The 14,051-nt window shown below is 47.2% G+C and overlaps 1 protein-coding gene across 2 annotated transcripts; it reads left to right on the top strand.

Annotated features, from left to right (window-relative positions):
- Positions 1-2,676: 2,676 nt before the first annotated feature.
- On the top strand, positions 2,677-12,640 carry MAPRE1 (microtubule associated protein RP/EB family member 1). Of its 2 annotated transcripts, none has more exons than XM_012570306.5 (7): positions 2,677-2,812; positions 3,445-3,568; positions 6,174-6,319; positions 7,547-7,751; positions 8,102-8,211; positions 8,893-9,045; positions 9,426-12,640. In XM_012570306.5, exons 2-7 carry the CDS (start codon positions 3,448-3,450, stop codon positions 9,480-9,482), a joined length of 792 nt encoding a protein of 263 aa, XP_012425760.1. In that variant the 5' UTR covers positions 2,677-2,812; positions 3,445-3,447; the 3' UTR covers positions 9,483-12,640. The 2 variants fall into 2 exon arrangements, with proteins under 2 accessions (XP_012425760.1, XP_041576126.1); XM_041720192.2 differs by lacking the exon at positions 2,677-2,812 and adding an exon at positions 2,936-2,957.
- Positions 12,641-14,051: the final 1,411 nt, after the last annotated feature.

The following is a 14,051-nucleotide window of genomic DNA, read 5'->3' as shown; positions in this document are numbered from 1 at the left end:
CCTGTGGCCACCACTGTGCTCACTTTTGGTTGCCTTCTTTTACTCCCCAGCTTTGCCAGAGTGATTATCATGCTTTCCACGAAGTTCTGGGCACGCTGAGCCTGTGGCCAGCAGGAAGGTGCAGGTGCCAAAACCTTCCGCCAGGTTTTCTGTAGCCACCAGGCTACTGTTCCAGCAGGCATCTCTGGGGATTCTGAATTCCAATGCACATTTCAATGCACTGAAATGATTCCCCCCTTGGTCCCTCTGTCCTCCCCTACCTCTGCTGTCACCTGGCTCTGGAAGAGCCCTTGGGCGCCATCTCAAAATTATTCAGGTTCAAACCGTGAGCCAGCCCTCCAACCAATCAATGCCAGGCTGCCTTGCTCTCTTGCAAGGTGCTGTACAGCATCACTGGGAAGAACTTCTCTCCCAGCTCCTTCTACCTCTCTGGCACCCCTGTCCTTGTGGTGGAGGACAGCAGCCTCCCATTTTCCACCCTTGTGTGCAGTTTTCCATCCCAGCTCTGAGAACCATCTTCTCTTGGTCTCCAGTCCAAGGCTGTGCTTGGGAATGGACAGCAAGGGAACCCCAGGTAGTTTAAAGTATTTTCTCCCGTTTTAAGCTGGAGGTTATTCTTTAGAGAGAACTCCTTGGGGGGTTCATTCCACATGCCTTAATTAAGAAAACTCTGAGGAAAGCCAAGCAGGCTGGTCCAAGTCACTGCTGGCACCTCCAATGCTTGACAAGTGCTTGGGGACACGTAGCACCCTCTTGCCACCAGCCCCTGGACTGGGAAGATGGCAGGGTGGGTTCTGTGCACGCTGGAGGTGTTTGGGAAGCCTTGGCATTGCCAGCACTGTTACCAGCTGCTTTTGGACTCCTCGCCAATCTGTGATCCTTATGTCCAGCTGGACCCCAGCCACAACACTAATTCCTCATCCCAGGTCCTTGCAGTCCCAGTTTGGAGCCCAGTGTGGGGCCTGAGGGCGAACAACCATCCAGTGCAGGGGCTCAGGGTGACAGCCATCCTCTGCTCTGATGGCCTTGATTTTTCCACACTGTGCCCTCCACTCCATGGCATCCCTGATCTTACGTACTCCAGATCTCACATACTTTCCTATCTGATCAAAAGGAAAACAAATAGATGAGGGAAAAAAAGGACTTGGAGAAAGTAAACAAAGATAAAAGAGGAATGAGAATTGTCTTGGCATTAAGCTCTCTTGATGAGAATTGTAGTAGACAAGTCTTCCTTGAAATGTTTTTCCCTGTAAGAGCTGCCTTTTATTTTGAATTTATAAAATGTTAAGGGAGGGGGATCTCAGAAATTCCTTTTAAAGACTTTTTTTAAAGGTTTCTAACTCTCCCTGGTGCTATTTTTTTTAGATTAAGGATTTCTAATGTTGAACATGTTGCGGGTTTTTATACAATCTTTTAAAAACGAGAGAAATGTATCATTTTTAACACATTTCACAGTTTTTGTATCCTGGAGTGTGGAAACTCGCAGTTCTGCCTTGTCCACATGATTTCACTGGTTTCCATGTGGGAAAAAAAATGTCGACAGTTTACCATTTATCATGTCTGATTAAAAAATGAGTATTTCTGTACGGCTGGACAGTCTTATTGGGTGAATAAAGGGGGTTCACGGTGGGAGGAGGGGCACAGCCAAGGACCCGAGCTGTCCTTCTCCTGCCCCTGAGGTGACACCAAGGTGGCTGGTGTGCCAGGAGAGCTGGAGCTGTGTCAGGCTGTGCCAGGGATTGGGGTCCGGTTGTGCCGGGGTTTGGGGTCCGGCTGTGCGGGGGGTTTGGGGTCCGGTTGTGCCGGGGTTGGGGTCCGGATGTGCGGGGGGTTCGGGCCGGGCTGTGCCGGGGTTCAGTGCCGGGGTTCAGTGCCGGGGCTGTGCCGGGGTTCAGTGCCGGGGCTGTGCCGGGGTTCTGGGTCCAGTTGTGCCGGGGTTCAGTGCCGGGGTTGGGGTCCGGTTGTGCCGGGGTTCAGTGCCGGGGTTAGGGGTCCGGTTGTGCTGGGGTTCAGTGCCGGGGTTAGGGGTCCGGTTGTGCCGGGGTTCAGTGCCGGGGCTGTGCCGGGGTTGGGGTCTGGTTGTGCCGGGGTTCAGTGCCGGGGCTGTGCCGGGGTTCGGGTCCGGTTGTGCCGGGGTTTGGGTCCGGTTGTGCCGGGGTTCGGGGTCCGGTTGTGCCGGGGTTCAGTGCCGGGGTTCAGTGCCGGGGTTCAGTGCCGGGGCTGTGCCGGGGTTGGGGTCCGGTTGTGCCGGGGTTCAGTGCCGGGGTTCAGTGCCGGGGCTGTGCCGGGGTTGGGGTCCGGTTGTGCCGGGGTTCAGTGCCAGGGTTGGGGTCCGGTTGTACGGGGGTTCAGTGCCGGGGCTGGGCCGGGGTTGGGGTCCGGCTGTACGGGGGTTCAGTGCCGGGGCTGTGCCGGGGTTCGGGTCCGGTTATGCCGGGGTTGGGGTCCGGTTGTGCCAGGGTTCATGCCGGGGTTCAGTGCCGGGGTTGGGGTCCGGCAGGGTCCCCTCACACCCTCATGCCCGAGCCTTGCGCGACCCTCGGGCACGCGGGACCCGCGGTGTGGGCGGGGCCAGCGGATCGGCCAATGGCGTGCGGGCCCTCGGGCGGAGTGGGCGTGGCATCTCCATAGCGACGCAGCGGTTCGCCCCGCCCCCTGACAACGGCGCCCCGCCCCGTGCCGGCGCGCGGCGCTCCCCGCGCGGGCCGTGACGTGCGCGTGACGCAGGCGCGCAGCGAGCGCGTGACGCGGTCCCGGTCGGCGCGGGCGGGGCCGGTTTGAACGCGGGGCCGACGGGGCGAGCGCGTCGCAGGTACCGGGCCGGGGCCGCGCCGGGGCCGCCGGCCGGCAGCGGGGAGGGCCCCGGGCTCGGGGAGCGGCCCGGCGGGGCGCCGCCGCCGTGGGGGCACTGGCGTGTGAGGCCTGCAGGGCCGGGCCGCGCCCCTCGGCGGGCGGAGGTGCGGCGGGGACCGGGGGTGGCGGGAGCGCCGGGGAGGTACCGGCCGGTGAGGAGTAGGAGCGGGGAGAGCGCGGGCCGTGCCCCGCTCGCAGCGCGGGCGGCCCTGCCCGGCGGCAGCTGCACCGGCGGCTCCGCTTTGTGCCGGCGGGGCTGGGCGGGGACCGGGCGCTCGGTATCGATCCCCGGGGAGATACCGGGGCCGCGCAGGGCGGGCTTCAGCCGGGGGCGCGGGGGAGAGGGGTGAGTGACTTGCCGCAGCCGTGATTCCCCTCAGCGGTTCCCACGTGAGCGCCTCGGTGCCGGTTTTCGGTCGGAAATCCCGAAGCCGGGCCCTGTGCAGGGGTGGTGCGGGAGGGTCCTCCCGGCTGCCGGCAGCCCGCGGGTGCGCCGCGATTCATTCGCTGATGGCTCGGGAAGGCTCGGAAGGAAGCGGCTCCACGCAGCCCAGCGTCGGTATCGCTCAAACCTCTGGTTCTGTGTTTCAGAAAATGGCAGTGAATGTGTATTCTACTTCAGTGACCAGCGATAACTTGAGCCGACATGACATGCTGGCGTGGATCAATGAGTCTCTGCAGCTGACGCTGACCAAGATTGAACAGCTGTGCTCAGGTACGGGGGTTCTCCCCGAGGGCAGTTCCACGTGGGATGTGCACCCTGGTTCTGTAGAGGTGCAGCTGCACCCTCTGTGCTGCCCTGCTGCAGCTGTGCTCCTGGCTTAGTTCCTGGTGCGAACAGATTCGTGGTCAGTGTTATGATCCATTTATGGTTGGAGTGTTATTGAAGTGGTTGTTAATAATGTCAGTGTAATGAAAAGGCACGTTCTTGTGACTCACTACAGCATAGATGCTATAAGGAATGGATGTTAATGTGAAAAAAAGACTCTGAGGAAGAGGGTGTTTTCCCATGAGCAATTAAGCATTTAGTCTTCATGGGTAGAGTAAGTCTTACAAGTGTAACTGGCAAAAACAATTGTGATTTGTTCTGGAAGAGTACTGGAGTGTGAGGAAGACAGAGCAGTGATGTGTGGGGTCATCTGCAGGACTTAAAAACTCCTCTTGGTCCTAGATCACATCCAGTCTGTGTCAACCCAGCTTACCTGGGCTTGAACCAACTTCAGCACAGCTGAACCTCTTATACAGTAGTAGGCAGGAAAGGGGAAGTGTCTGTGGTACAGAAATGGAGTCAAGTGTCATCGCAGGGAGGAGTGTGTGGGAGGAGGAGGCTTGTAAGAACAAATAAAAGATAATAGTCTGTGGAATAAGAGCTGAAAAAAACCCTAAGCTAAGAATGCAGCCTGGGTACAAGATAATTTGGAAAATACAACAGGCAGTCGGTGAAAAGTGGAAGTTTGGCTCACACAGTGACTTTAAGATAAGGTGTTGCTCATGGAAGGAGAGATGTGGAAATTGGTGGTGAAATACAAAGAGGGATTAATTAAAAGTGAGGTTTTGGACTGTCAGTACAAGCTGTGGCTGAGTCCATGGAAGAAACAATCTCAAGGATTACAGAGAAGCAAGGGACTCCCAACAGGCATTTGACAGGTATTTGTAGTGGCTTTTGTTTAGTGAGATGATGGACAATAAGTGCAAGGGCGAGGGAGCTAAAGGTCTAAGACCACAGGAGGAAGGGAAGTGATAAGCACTGTCTGCTTTCTGATAGGCAGGTTTAACTCTGTGGTGTGCAGGGTTGATTTGCATGGGATTGGTGTGAGCCTTGCTGTGAGAGCTCTGTGCTGAAGTAAGGATAATTATTACTGGCTCTGCAGAATTCCAGCTCACCTGTTTTTGGGAAAAGACTGAGAGCTGTTGATGTGGTATGTCCTGAGTAATGTCCCTTTTCTGCATCTGCAATAATGCTTTGTGCCTTGGCAGGGATTAAGTGGTTTTTGCTGTCATAGTCCTGTGGAAGCTGGAGTTCCCAAGCTTGTTTTGCTGTCTTTGGCAAGGACAGCAGTGACAGCAGCAGTTTGAGGTTGCATAAATTGCACAAAATCTGCCCTTTGACTTATGCTGCCATCCCTCTGTTTTTGTCACGCTTATCTCTCCGACTGCCAATAGTGAGCAAACCCCTGGTTTCTGGCAAGTCCTCTTGTTTGAGTTGGGATTGGAGCTCTGCAGCAAGTGAATTGAGAGCCAGTGGAGAGCAAACAGCAAGAGCTGGTTTGTTGTTTTTATTTTTAATTTGCACCAGTGGATGACATCAGTCTTCTGGTAGCAGGTGAAAGTGGGAGCACCTGCAGAGTATCTTGATAACAGAGTGAGCACTTATAGGACGTGGTTGAGATGAGCAGAGTAGTTGAGGGAAATGCCCTTCCATATTCCTTCCTGGCCTTCAGATAGCTCCCAACAGCTTGTTGTGTGGCTGTTGGATGATTTAGGTTAGGGTTCCCATTGCTGCTTCATTCATTACTGTTGGTGTGAGAATGATGCTCTGAATGTTGTGCTTGTGATTTTAATGGTTCTGTATTATCACTGCAGAGTGAGGATCTAGTTTAAAACCACTTTTTATTTTTAATGTGTAAATTCTACAAATATGAAGGTGGTTGTCCACTCTTTGTGGTTAGGCTGAATCACTCTTTCCCTGTTACTTCAGCAAGTGCTGAATTGGAGTATATGAAGGATTTAAATTAATAGGAAGAAACACTTACTTTGGTTCTTTGATCAAGGCCTGCTTTAAATATAATTAAGCTTAATTAGCCTCTTATCTTGGAGAGCACCTTGAACTATGTATAGTTCTGTTTGTAGGAGGTAAATGTATTACAATTTCAATAATGGTTAAGTACAATTTTTAGAAGAATGATTTTTCTGATTTAGTTCTATTAGTATTGGTAAGAGAAGATTATATGCCTGTTAGACACATGTAATGTCTCAGACCTGAGCTTATATCCATGAAGAAAGGAAAGTCAAGTTATTCTTTAGATTTTTTTTTTTTCCCCTTGGAATTATGGAGGCAGGCTTGCTCTTATTCATAAGAGTTCAAGTCATGAGCCCAAAAGTTTGGTTCTCCAGCTCCTTTAAGCTTATTTATGGCCGTGCTGCTCCGAAAAGGAGATTGAAGGTTCCTGCTTCTTTGTCTTTGTTGCCTTTAAAGGGCTTGTGTGACTGAGGAGTGAGTCAGGTCAGTTTGCTGACCTGACTGGAAAGAAACTCATGAAGGTTAGTGAGCTGAGGTGACTTAATTCATCCCAGCATTTGTGTTCTTTTCCTTTTGGCAGGTGCTGCATACTGTCAGTTCATGGACATGCTCTTCCCAGGTTCTGTAGCACTCAAGAAAGTGAAGTTTCAAGCAAAATTGGAACATGAGTACATTCAAAACTTCAAGGTTCTACAAGCAGGTTTTAAACGAATGGGTGTTGACAAAGTAAGCTGATTTAACTGATTCTCTGCTTTCAGTGTTAGTATAGATGGGATGAACTTCATGATTTAAAATTGGATAAATCTGGGAACAGAGTTTGATTTTGGTTTGTAAATCTCAAAACCTTTTGTTTTGGTTTGCCTTGGAGTCCTCACATAAGTTAGGACACATTTAACTTTATTCCAGCCAAGGTCAGGTTTCCAGTTCTTAATGATGAGATGAATGTTACCCTTTTAATTCTGGGAAACTTCTGTGACACAAAATAATACTGAAATTTCTATGAGATAAGGTTTGCTTGAGCTTCCTCTTTGGATCAGCTTTGTAGGAGGTATGCTCCCATAACCTACTGCTGTGATAGTCCTAAGGATTCCACATTCCTCTTTACAAGTGTATAGAATTATATAATCTAAGACCATCAAATCCAGTTGTTCCCCCAGTATTGCCGGGCCCACTACTAAACCATGTCCCCAGGTGCCACATCTACATGGCTTTTAAATGCCTCCAGATATTAAAATACGTGATTTTTAGTAGTGAGAATGAAATTGTGAAAAGACTTATTCAGGTGGAATGACAGTTCTGCTGATGGAAGGGGGATTTATTCAGGTAATAGTTATAGATAGTGTGTGTGGTAGGATGCAGAACATGCAGGGTGGAACATTTTTCCTTCTTTAAGATGTCTTATTCCATGGCTGGCAGCTACAACACAGAGTCCTTCTCTGCTTGGGGACAGTAGCTTGTGCAGTCTGTCCACACAACCCATCTGGACAATCAGCCTGGCTTTCAAAGGCCTTATGAAAAAAATTTTCTCTACAAACAAAACTTCACTATTTTCTGCATTTTTTAATAGTCTTTAGTTATACAACTCATCCCAGAGAAGCTGGAGTCTGCTATTACAGCTCTTGTATCAGTTCTGAACTTGGTCACTTCAGATGCATCAGACCCAGCTTCATGTGGACAGGAAGTTTTGTCTGTAAACTTGGTCTAGCAGAAACTTTGCAGCAGAATTATTTAAAATTATTTGGACTCTAAAAGGCAAAGCAGGGTTGGTTCTTCAGTCCAATAATTACAGAAATCCTGTTATTTGACATAGTTGTGGTCAAGGGGGATTTTCCCTAGACTGGACAAGAATTAAATTTGGATATCTTTGAGTGCATTAACTTTAAATCTTTATATAAAATCCCAGAGAGGTTTTTTACCTGTAATATGATTGTGACTATTTTTTTTTTTCTTCAGATAATTCCTGTGGACAAACTAGTGAAAGGAAAATTTCAGGACAACTTTGAATTTGTTCAGTGGTTCAAAAAATTTTTTGATGCAAACTATGACGGGAAGGAATATGATCCTGTTGCTGCTCGACAAGGCCAAGACACAATAGCACCAAACCTTGTTACTCCAGTTGTGAACAAAACCAGGAAATCTCTTGGTACTGGCAGTGCAGGTAGAGAAAATAGTTGAAAGATGATCTAGATCATGAAAAACTCGGGGAAATGAAGGCTGGGTTGTGATTTAAAATACGTGTATGGGATTTTGCATCTTATTTCAGATATGCCAGGCTCAAAGACTGGGGCTGCTGTAGTACCCAGGTGTCTGGAGGCTACAGAAAGAACAGTCTTCTATAAAAGAGAGAATGGCAAGGAATGGTGCCATGTGTGCCAAAAAGAAAGGACATGTTGCATGGAGTTAGGGAAGAAACATATTCAAACTCTTTCATGCCTAAGCATGTTTGGGGTGGGGATAGTACCTTTGTGGGAGGGAGAATTTGAATTAATTGATGAATTGATCTTGCAGCCCCACAGAGGCCCATTGTTGCACAGAGGACCCCAGCAGGTCCCAAAGCTGGGCCTGGGATGGGCAAAAAGAGTGGAGGAGATGATGAATCGGCAGGATTGATCGAGCAGGTGTGTAAGGACAGCCCTGTGACTGACCTCTGCTTGATAGAGTTATGTGCAGGTTTGTTTGTCCAATACCACGGAATGTGTGGGTCAGGCAGATGGAAGAAAATGATCTGAAACAGCTCATTTAAAATCACTTAATTGGAGCCCTTTGTTATAATGGTCTTGCTCTCCTGATGGAAGCAAAACCTTTCCTGCAGCACGTGTGTGCCCAGACATTTCACCCCAGTGTGGGCTGTGTCACACATAGCAGGGTTTGTAAGTATTCCCACAGCTGTGTTGCAGCTCTCCCAGCATTCCAACGGAGCTATGAGCAGCTGCTCCTTCGCTGAAATCCGCATTGCAACACAACTGAACCTGCTGTCAGCAGGAGAGTTGTTGTAAAAGAATGTGCAAACAGGGAGAGCTGCAGGCAGTCAGTGCTTTACCTATTTCATGGAATCAGCCTTTAGTCTTTCCAAGTGGATTTGTGTGTGTCTGACTGGATGTTTGTTGTGGTAGTGGTACTAAAATTTGAGAAATGGCCTTTTTCTTCCTCTCACAGTCCCCCCTCCCCCATATCTTGGTTACTGCTGAAGTTCTTTGCATATCAACACCCTTCTGAGAACTTTTGGGACACCCCTTTTGCATAGATCCTACTGAATTCTGTCTCTGGTGGATGTAATTATTATTGATGCCCTTTGGCAGATCAATGTATTGAAAATTACTGTTGAAGATCTGGAGAAGGAGAGAGACTTCTACTTTGGCAAATTGAGGAACATTGAATTGATCTGCCAGGAGAATGAAGGGGAGAATGATCCAGTGTTGCAGAGGATTGTGGAAATTCTTTATGCCACAGATGTAAGTAATCTGTTATAGACTGGGTTGCACAGTTCTTCCTGCCCTTGTAATTGGAAGCTGGTTTGCTTTCCAGGCCTCCCTCTAGTTCTACCTTTTTTTTTTTCCCTGCGAGGTTTATGGCCTAGCTTTTTCCTGTAATAAAGCATCAGATAACTTAATTATAGTCAGACAGCAAACAAGGTAGAGCTTTCATGAGTAGTATATAACAAATAGATCAAAGATGAGGAAAATACTTCTGGTAGTACATACTGACACTGTAAACAGTGACTTAAGGGTGTTTTACCTGAAGTAAGAGGAAAAAAAAAAAAGGACCTACAGAGTAGCCAGGAGGTGATTTGACATCAGATTTTCATTAAAGCACTTGTTTTCTTCCCCTTCAGGAAGGCTTTGTGATACCTGACGAAGGAGCACCACAGGAGGAACAAGAAGAGTATTAACAGACCACATACTGTACCAGCAGAGCAGCAACATCAGAATTCTTTGCCCCAGATCATGTGCTTAACTGTAAAATACTCCACTTTATTCTTAGAGGACTCACTGGTTTCTTTTCATAAGCAAAAAGTACCTCTTCTTAAAGTGCACTTTGCGGAAGTTTCACTTTTACAGTGGGTTTGAGTTAGGAGCTCTTTCTCACGCTGTAGCAGAGCAGTATTCACATCGAGGTGGTATATTTAGGGAGCAAGAGGCTGAATATTTGGAACTTGTTGCAGAATGGTTTGCTGGTAAAACACTGGTTTGTGGGAAGACTCTTTTGTGTCTAAGGCGGTGTGCAGTAGAGAAATTAAAGACTGACTCACAGAAAGATTGAGTTAATGTGAAATTGCAGAACAGAAATTATAATAAATGCCTTAAGAGTATTTAAAATATGCTTCCATATGCCAAATTGAAGTAATGTGATGGGAGATTTTATGTGCTTCATATTGGGGTAGACGTTTGTTTAACTCCATTCACTGCTGTCCGAGAGGCCTTGTGTGGCAGTCTCACTGTGTCAGCAAGTGCTCAAAAGGGGCTATTAAAACAAAACTCCATTCCTATGTAAAGCTGCTTACTAAGTGATTAGTTCTCGATGAAATGGGCCTTAACGTTGCCTGTCACAAGATTAGAGGGAGTATGAACAGCTGAGACACATAAATTACCTTGAAGAGTGCTGAAGCCTTTTTCTGTGGCATTGTGGCTTTGCCAAAATGTACTGTGTTTTCTGTAAGAAAAGCAAAACAAAGCAAAGGACACACAGTCTTACTGCCGAAAATGTCCTTCAGAAGTGATTTTTCTTCCTGGCTCTTGTTTTTATTTGTTCTGTTAGTTTTAATTTCTGTTGGAATTCCCTTCTGTTCTCTCACTTTTCCTTTTCCCATCCCAAGGAATGCTGAACACACCCAATAGTTGTAACAGGACTTGTACTGTGCAACTGGCTTTGAATGAAAGTGAATTGAGCACATGAGGATGATATTTTTCTGTCTGCTTTCTTTTTTTGTTTTTTTTTCCCCTTTGAACCAGGGCATATTAGTAATAACACTTGCCAGTTCAGTAGTCTTCTGGGGTAAAAACTAAAAGATGCTGGCTAACAGAGCTAATGTTATTGCAGAAAATACAGTACTGAGACTAACTTAAATATTAATATTTAAAATACTTTCCTTAACTGTCTTTTTTTGCTATCATGCCCCTCATTACTGTTGTGTTTGGCAAGATCCTGCAAGACTTCTGACCCCCCTTCACTACTGAGATTGATCAGTCCTGTTGTGCTTGTATTCATTTGTTTCTGGTGGTAGCTTGTCCTAAAACGTGTGTAGGAGAGCATTTTATGGTAATTGTGTAGTGCATGAATCTTTGTGAAGTTCAGAGAAAAACCCAAATTCAGTGAATGCCAAAAATGCAAGTATCTAGCCATTGTTTAAAATTGCAGTGGTGCTATTTCTCTTGTGGCCTTTTAGACTTCTGTTGCCCTAAAACTCCATTTTACTGAGAAACCATATTTGACTTGGATTTTTCTTGACAGGGTTTTTCTATTTTAAGCAGTTTCTAAATAAAGTTCTGTATTTCAAGAGTGTCATGTCTGCTGGAGTCTCATGCTTTCAGATATGATTAGGCAGAGCTGAAGCCCGTGATAGTTTCATGATGAAGCTTGCAGGACCTGGAATTTCAGCTTCCATTCCCCAGCCTCAGGCATTGCTAACCTCAGTAGCAGTAGTCTTGGAACTTTGTTTGGATTATGCTGGCACAAATGATTGTTTTAATTTTTTTTTTTCTGTGTTTTCCCTCCCACAAGTTAATGGGATGTGAATGTGGTTTTGACTTCCTCCTCCTCCTCTTGGTGTGGGAATAGGGATGACTTTACATGTGTTTAACGTGTTTGAAAACTGCTAGAACACTGGTTATAAGTTACAGACAAACGAGATGTTAACTGTTTCTGTCACCAGGCTCTGTGAGCAGACTGACTGTAAACTGAGTTGATTTGTTTGACTTGAATTGTATTTCTTAGATGAGCTTAAATGTTCCTGTCACAGCTGTGTGCACAGACCAGCATCTGCAGAGAAGTGCTCATGGGGTGTATCTGATCTTGGAATGGGAAGTGATCCCTGCAGGGCTGCTCCTGTGCTGGGGAGCACCCTCCCTGCCCCTGAGGGCTCTGTAGGTGCCTTCCTGAGGAGAACAGGCACTGCTGGCACTGCCTGCTGGTGTGGCACAGCTGGGGCTGGACACAGACCCAGGGTTTGATGCACATAAAATCTTCTTTCCCATTACTTCCTTGCTTTGAAGTCGGAAGCATATTTTTTTCGACTCTAAATATTCCATTATTCCAGCAACTCAAAGCAAAAAGGTGGCAGCAGGATGTGGCTGAAGGTGAAGATGACTTTTGGGAGGTCAGAAGTTGTACATTGGGACCTAGTTGCTTCAAATCTCTTTCCAGGAGGATTGCATGTGTGGAACTGGGAAGCAACAGGTCATCAGATGCGTTGATTTTGGTCAAAGCAAGTAAATGGCCTTTCCTGCTAAGAGAAGGCTGAGTCAGAATTGTTGCTGATGTGCCTTGGGAGGCCAATGGATGTGTGGACATACTGAACGTGCATTATAAAGCTGAATTGCAGTGGCAGTCTGGTCAGCCACCCACTGCTCAGATTTCCAGTTGCTTACATCACTTCTTTGCTACCGAGATGAGTCGTAAATAGAATGGGGACAAACTCACGTAGCCAAGTTATGGCTGCATTATAACATCTTGGCATAATCTGGTTTTTAATGTTCTTTTTGGGAAGCAAATTACAATAGGCTCAACTCAAACCCATAGACTTAACATAGCTACTCTGTTACCCTGGTACAGTATATGCTGTTAAATGCTCACCTGCTGGAATGATTCTGATAGCATCCAACCTTTCCTAGTATCTTAGTTCTATCAGTTCTTTGAAAAACAAACAGAATGGAAGAAGCAAAAGCTCATGTCTCCTTTCTGTACCAACATGTCTTACTTGCAGGTGGACTCGTGGATGTTTTTTTTAACTTTTATTATTCATTTTTTTAAAAATTCCTGGTTTGCAATGACAATTCTTACTGTAACTGGTAAAAAGCCTTCAAATAAAGGCCAGAAATTTTCTTGTTGTCATATCATATCGCTGCTTGAGCACTCAGTCATCCCGTAGGCTGTCTGGTGGAATGTCCTTTCACAGAACAGGCTCAGGGGTGGGAGCTGAGGGCATCTTGTCAAGGATAAGGCTGGAATCTGCTGCTCACAAGGGTAAAGTACTTTTTGCAAGATGGAGTGTAAACTTGAATGTTGCCTTTATAAAAGACAACGGCGACCTGGTTACAAGAAGACAGCACGGCAGCCCGGCTTCGCCCGGGCTACTCGGACTAACGACACACGCTGGCACCAATTTGGTGGACGGTCGAAAGCGTTTATTATCTTATCTCATGGGTTTAAATAGGTTTGGGGGTCTTTGCTACGTCAGAGGGGGGCTGGGGGTTTCAGGGACAGTGGGTAGTGGAAATTTACCAGAACAGGTGTGGCTACATTCTTCTGGGACTCTTGGGGTTAACTAGATAAGCAGGGGAGAGAGAGGGGGGAAGGGGTCTGTCTTTCCGTGACATCCCGGTAATCTTCCGCTCCGCCTGTCCCTATCTTACCACACTTGAAGGGCTGTACCATGGATTTCTGATGGTGCACACCCTGTGCCTCTAATCCTGTACTAGTACAAGAAAAAGGGGATAATAATGTGGGCTGTTACTGCAGGGTGCTGGCAGAGGGGGGGAATTTGTCGGGACAGCTGAGGAATTACTGATCTTGTAATGTGGAGAAAGTGAGGTGAGATGGAGCCATTGCCAATTCATAATAACCACTTCTGGTTGATGGCAGTGTGAAAAGGCAGCGGGTGTGGAGGGAATGCAGCACTGCTCTGGTGATGCTCTAAATGCAGGCAGCAAACCCAAAGCATGACCAGCAGGAAGGAAACCTGAGTGAGATCTCTTGGGGTGAGAGGTGTCTGGGCCTCTTGGTTCCTCACAGAAATTCCATTTGGAGAGTTAATGGGCCTGGAGTGGGTGGAAGGAGGGATGTTAAATGTGTGACCAGAGAACGGGGTGGGTATGTATGGGAGGAGAAATTCGAGATGGTTGCAGAAGAGGATAAATGCATAGGAACAAAATGGTGCCATGGAGTGGTACAGGGAAAACTGCAAACAGGAGAACTGTTGTGGGAAAACAGCCCTAGGGAAAGGAAGGAACAGTGCACTGTTGTGTGGCTAGAGAGGAGGGATGGGTGCATGAGCACTGGGCAGGAGGAAGTGGTCCTGTGCTGCAGGAAGGGAGCTGGGTAAAAGTCCAGCCAGAGAAAGGCTAAACAAATGGGGTTTCTCTTTTGAGTAACACCTGTTAAGCTGAAGAGTCAGGCTCTCTGGAAGAAAATGGTATATTTGAGGCCATGCAGATGTAAACTGTCAATGAGACAATCTTTATCTTCCATTTAATCTTTTCCTTTTAATAGAGAAGGAACAAAATTAAACTAAACCAAAACTTTT

This window comes from Taeniopygia guttata, chromosome 20, assembly GCF_048771995.1.
Source record: "Taeniopygia guttata chromosome 20, bTaeGut7.mat, whole genome shotgun sequence".
NCBI classification, from domain to species: domain Eukaryota; kingdom Metazoa; phylum Chordata; class Aves; order Passeriformes; family Estrildidae; genus Taeniopygia; species Taeniopygia guttata.
The sequence above is the reverse complement of the archived record's forward strand: the minus strand, read 5'-3'. Positions and strand labels throughout refer to the sequence as shown.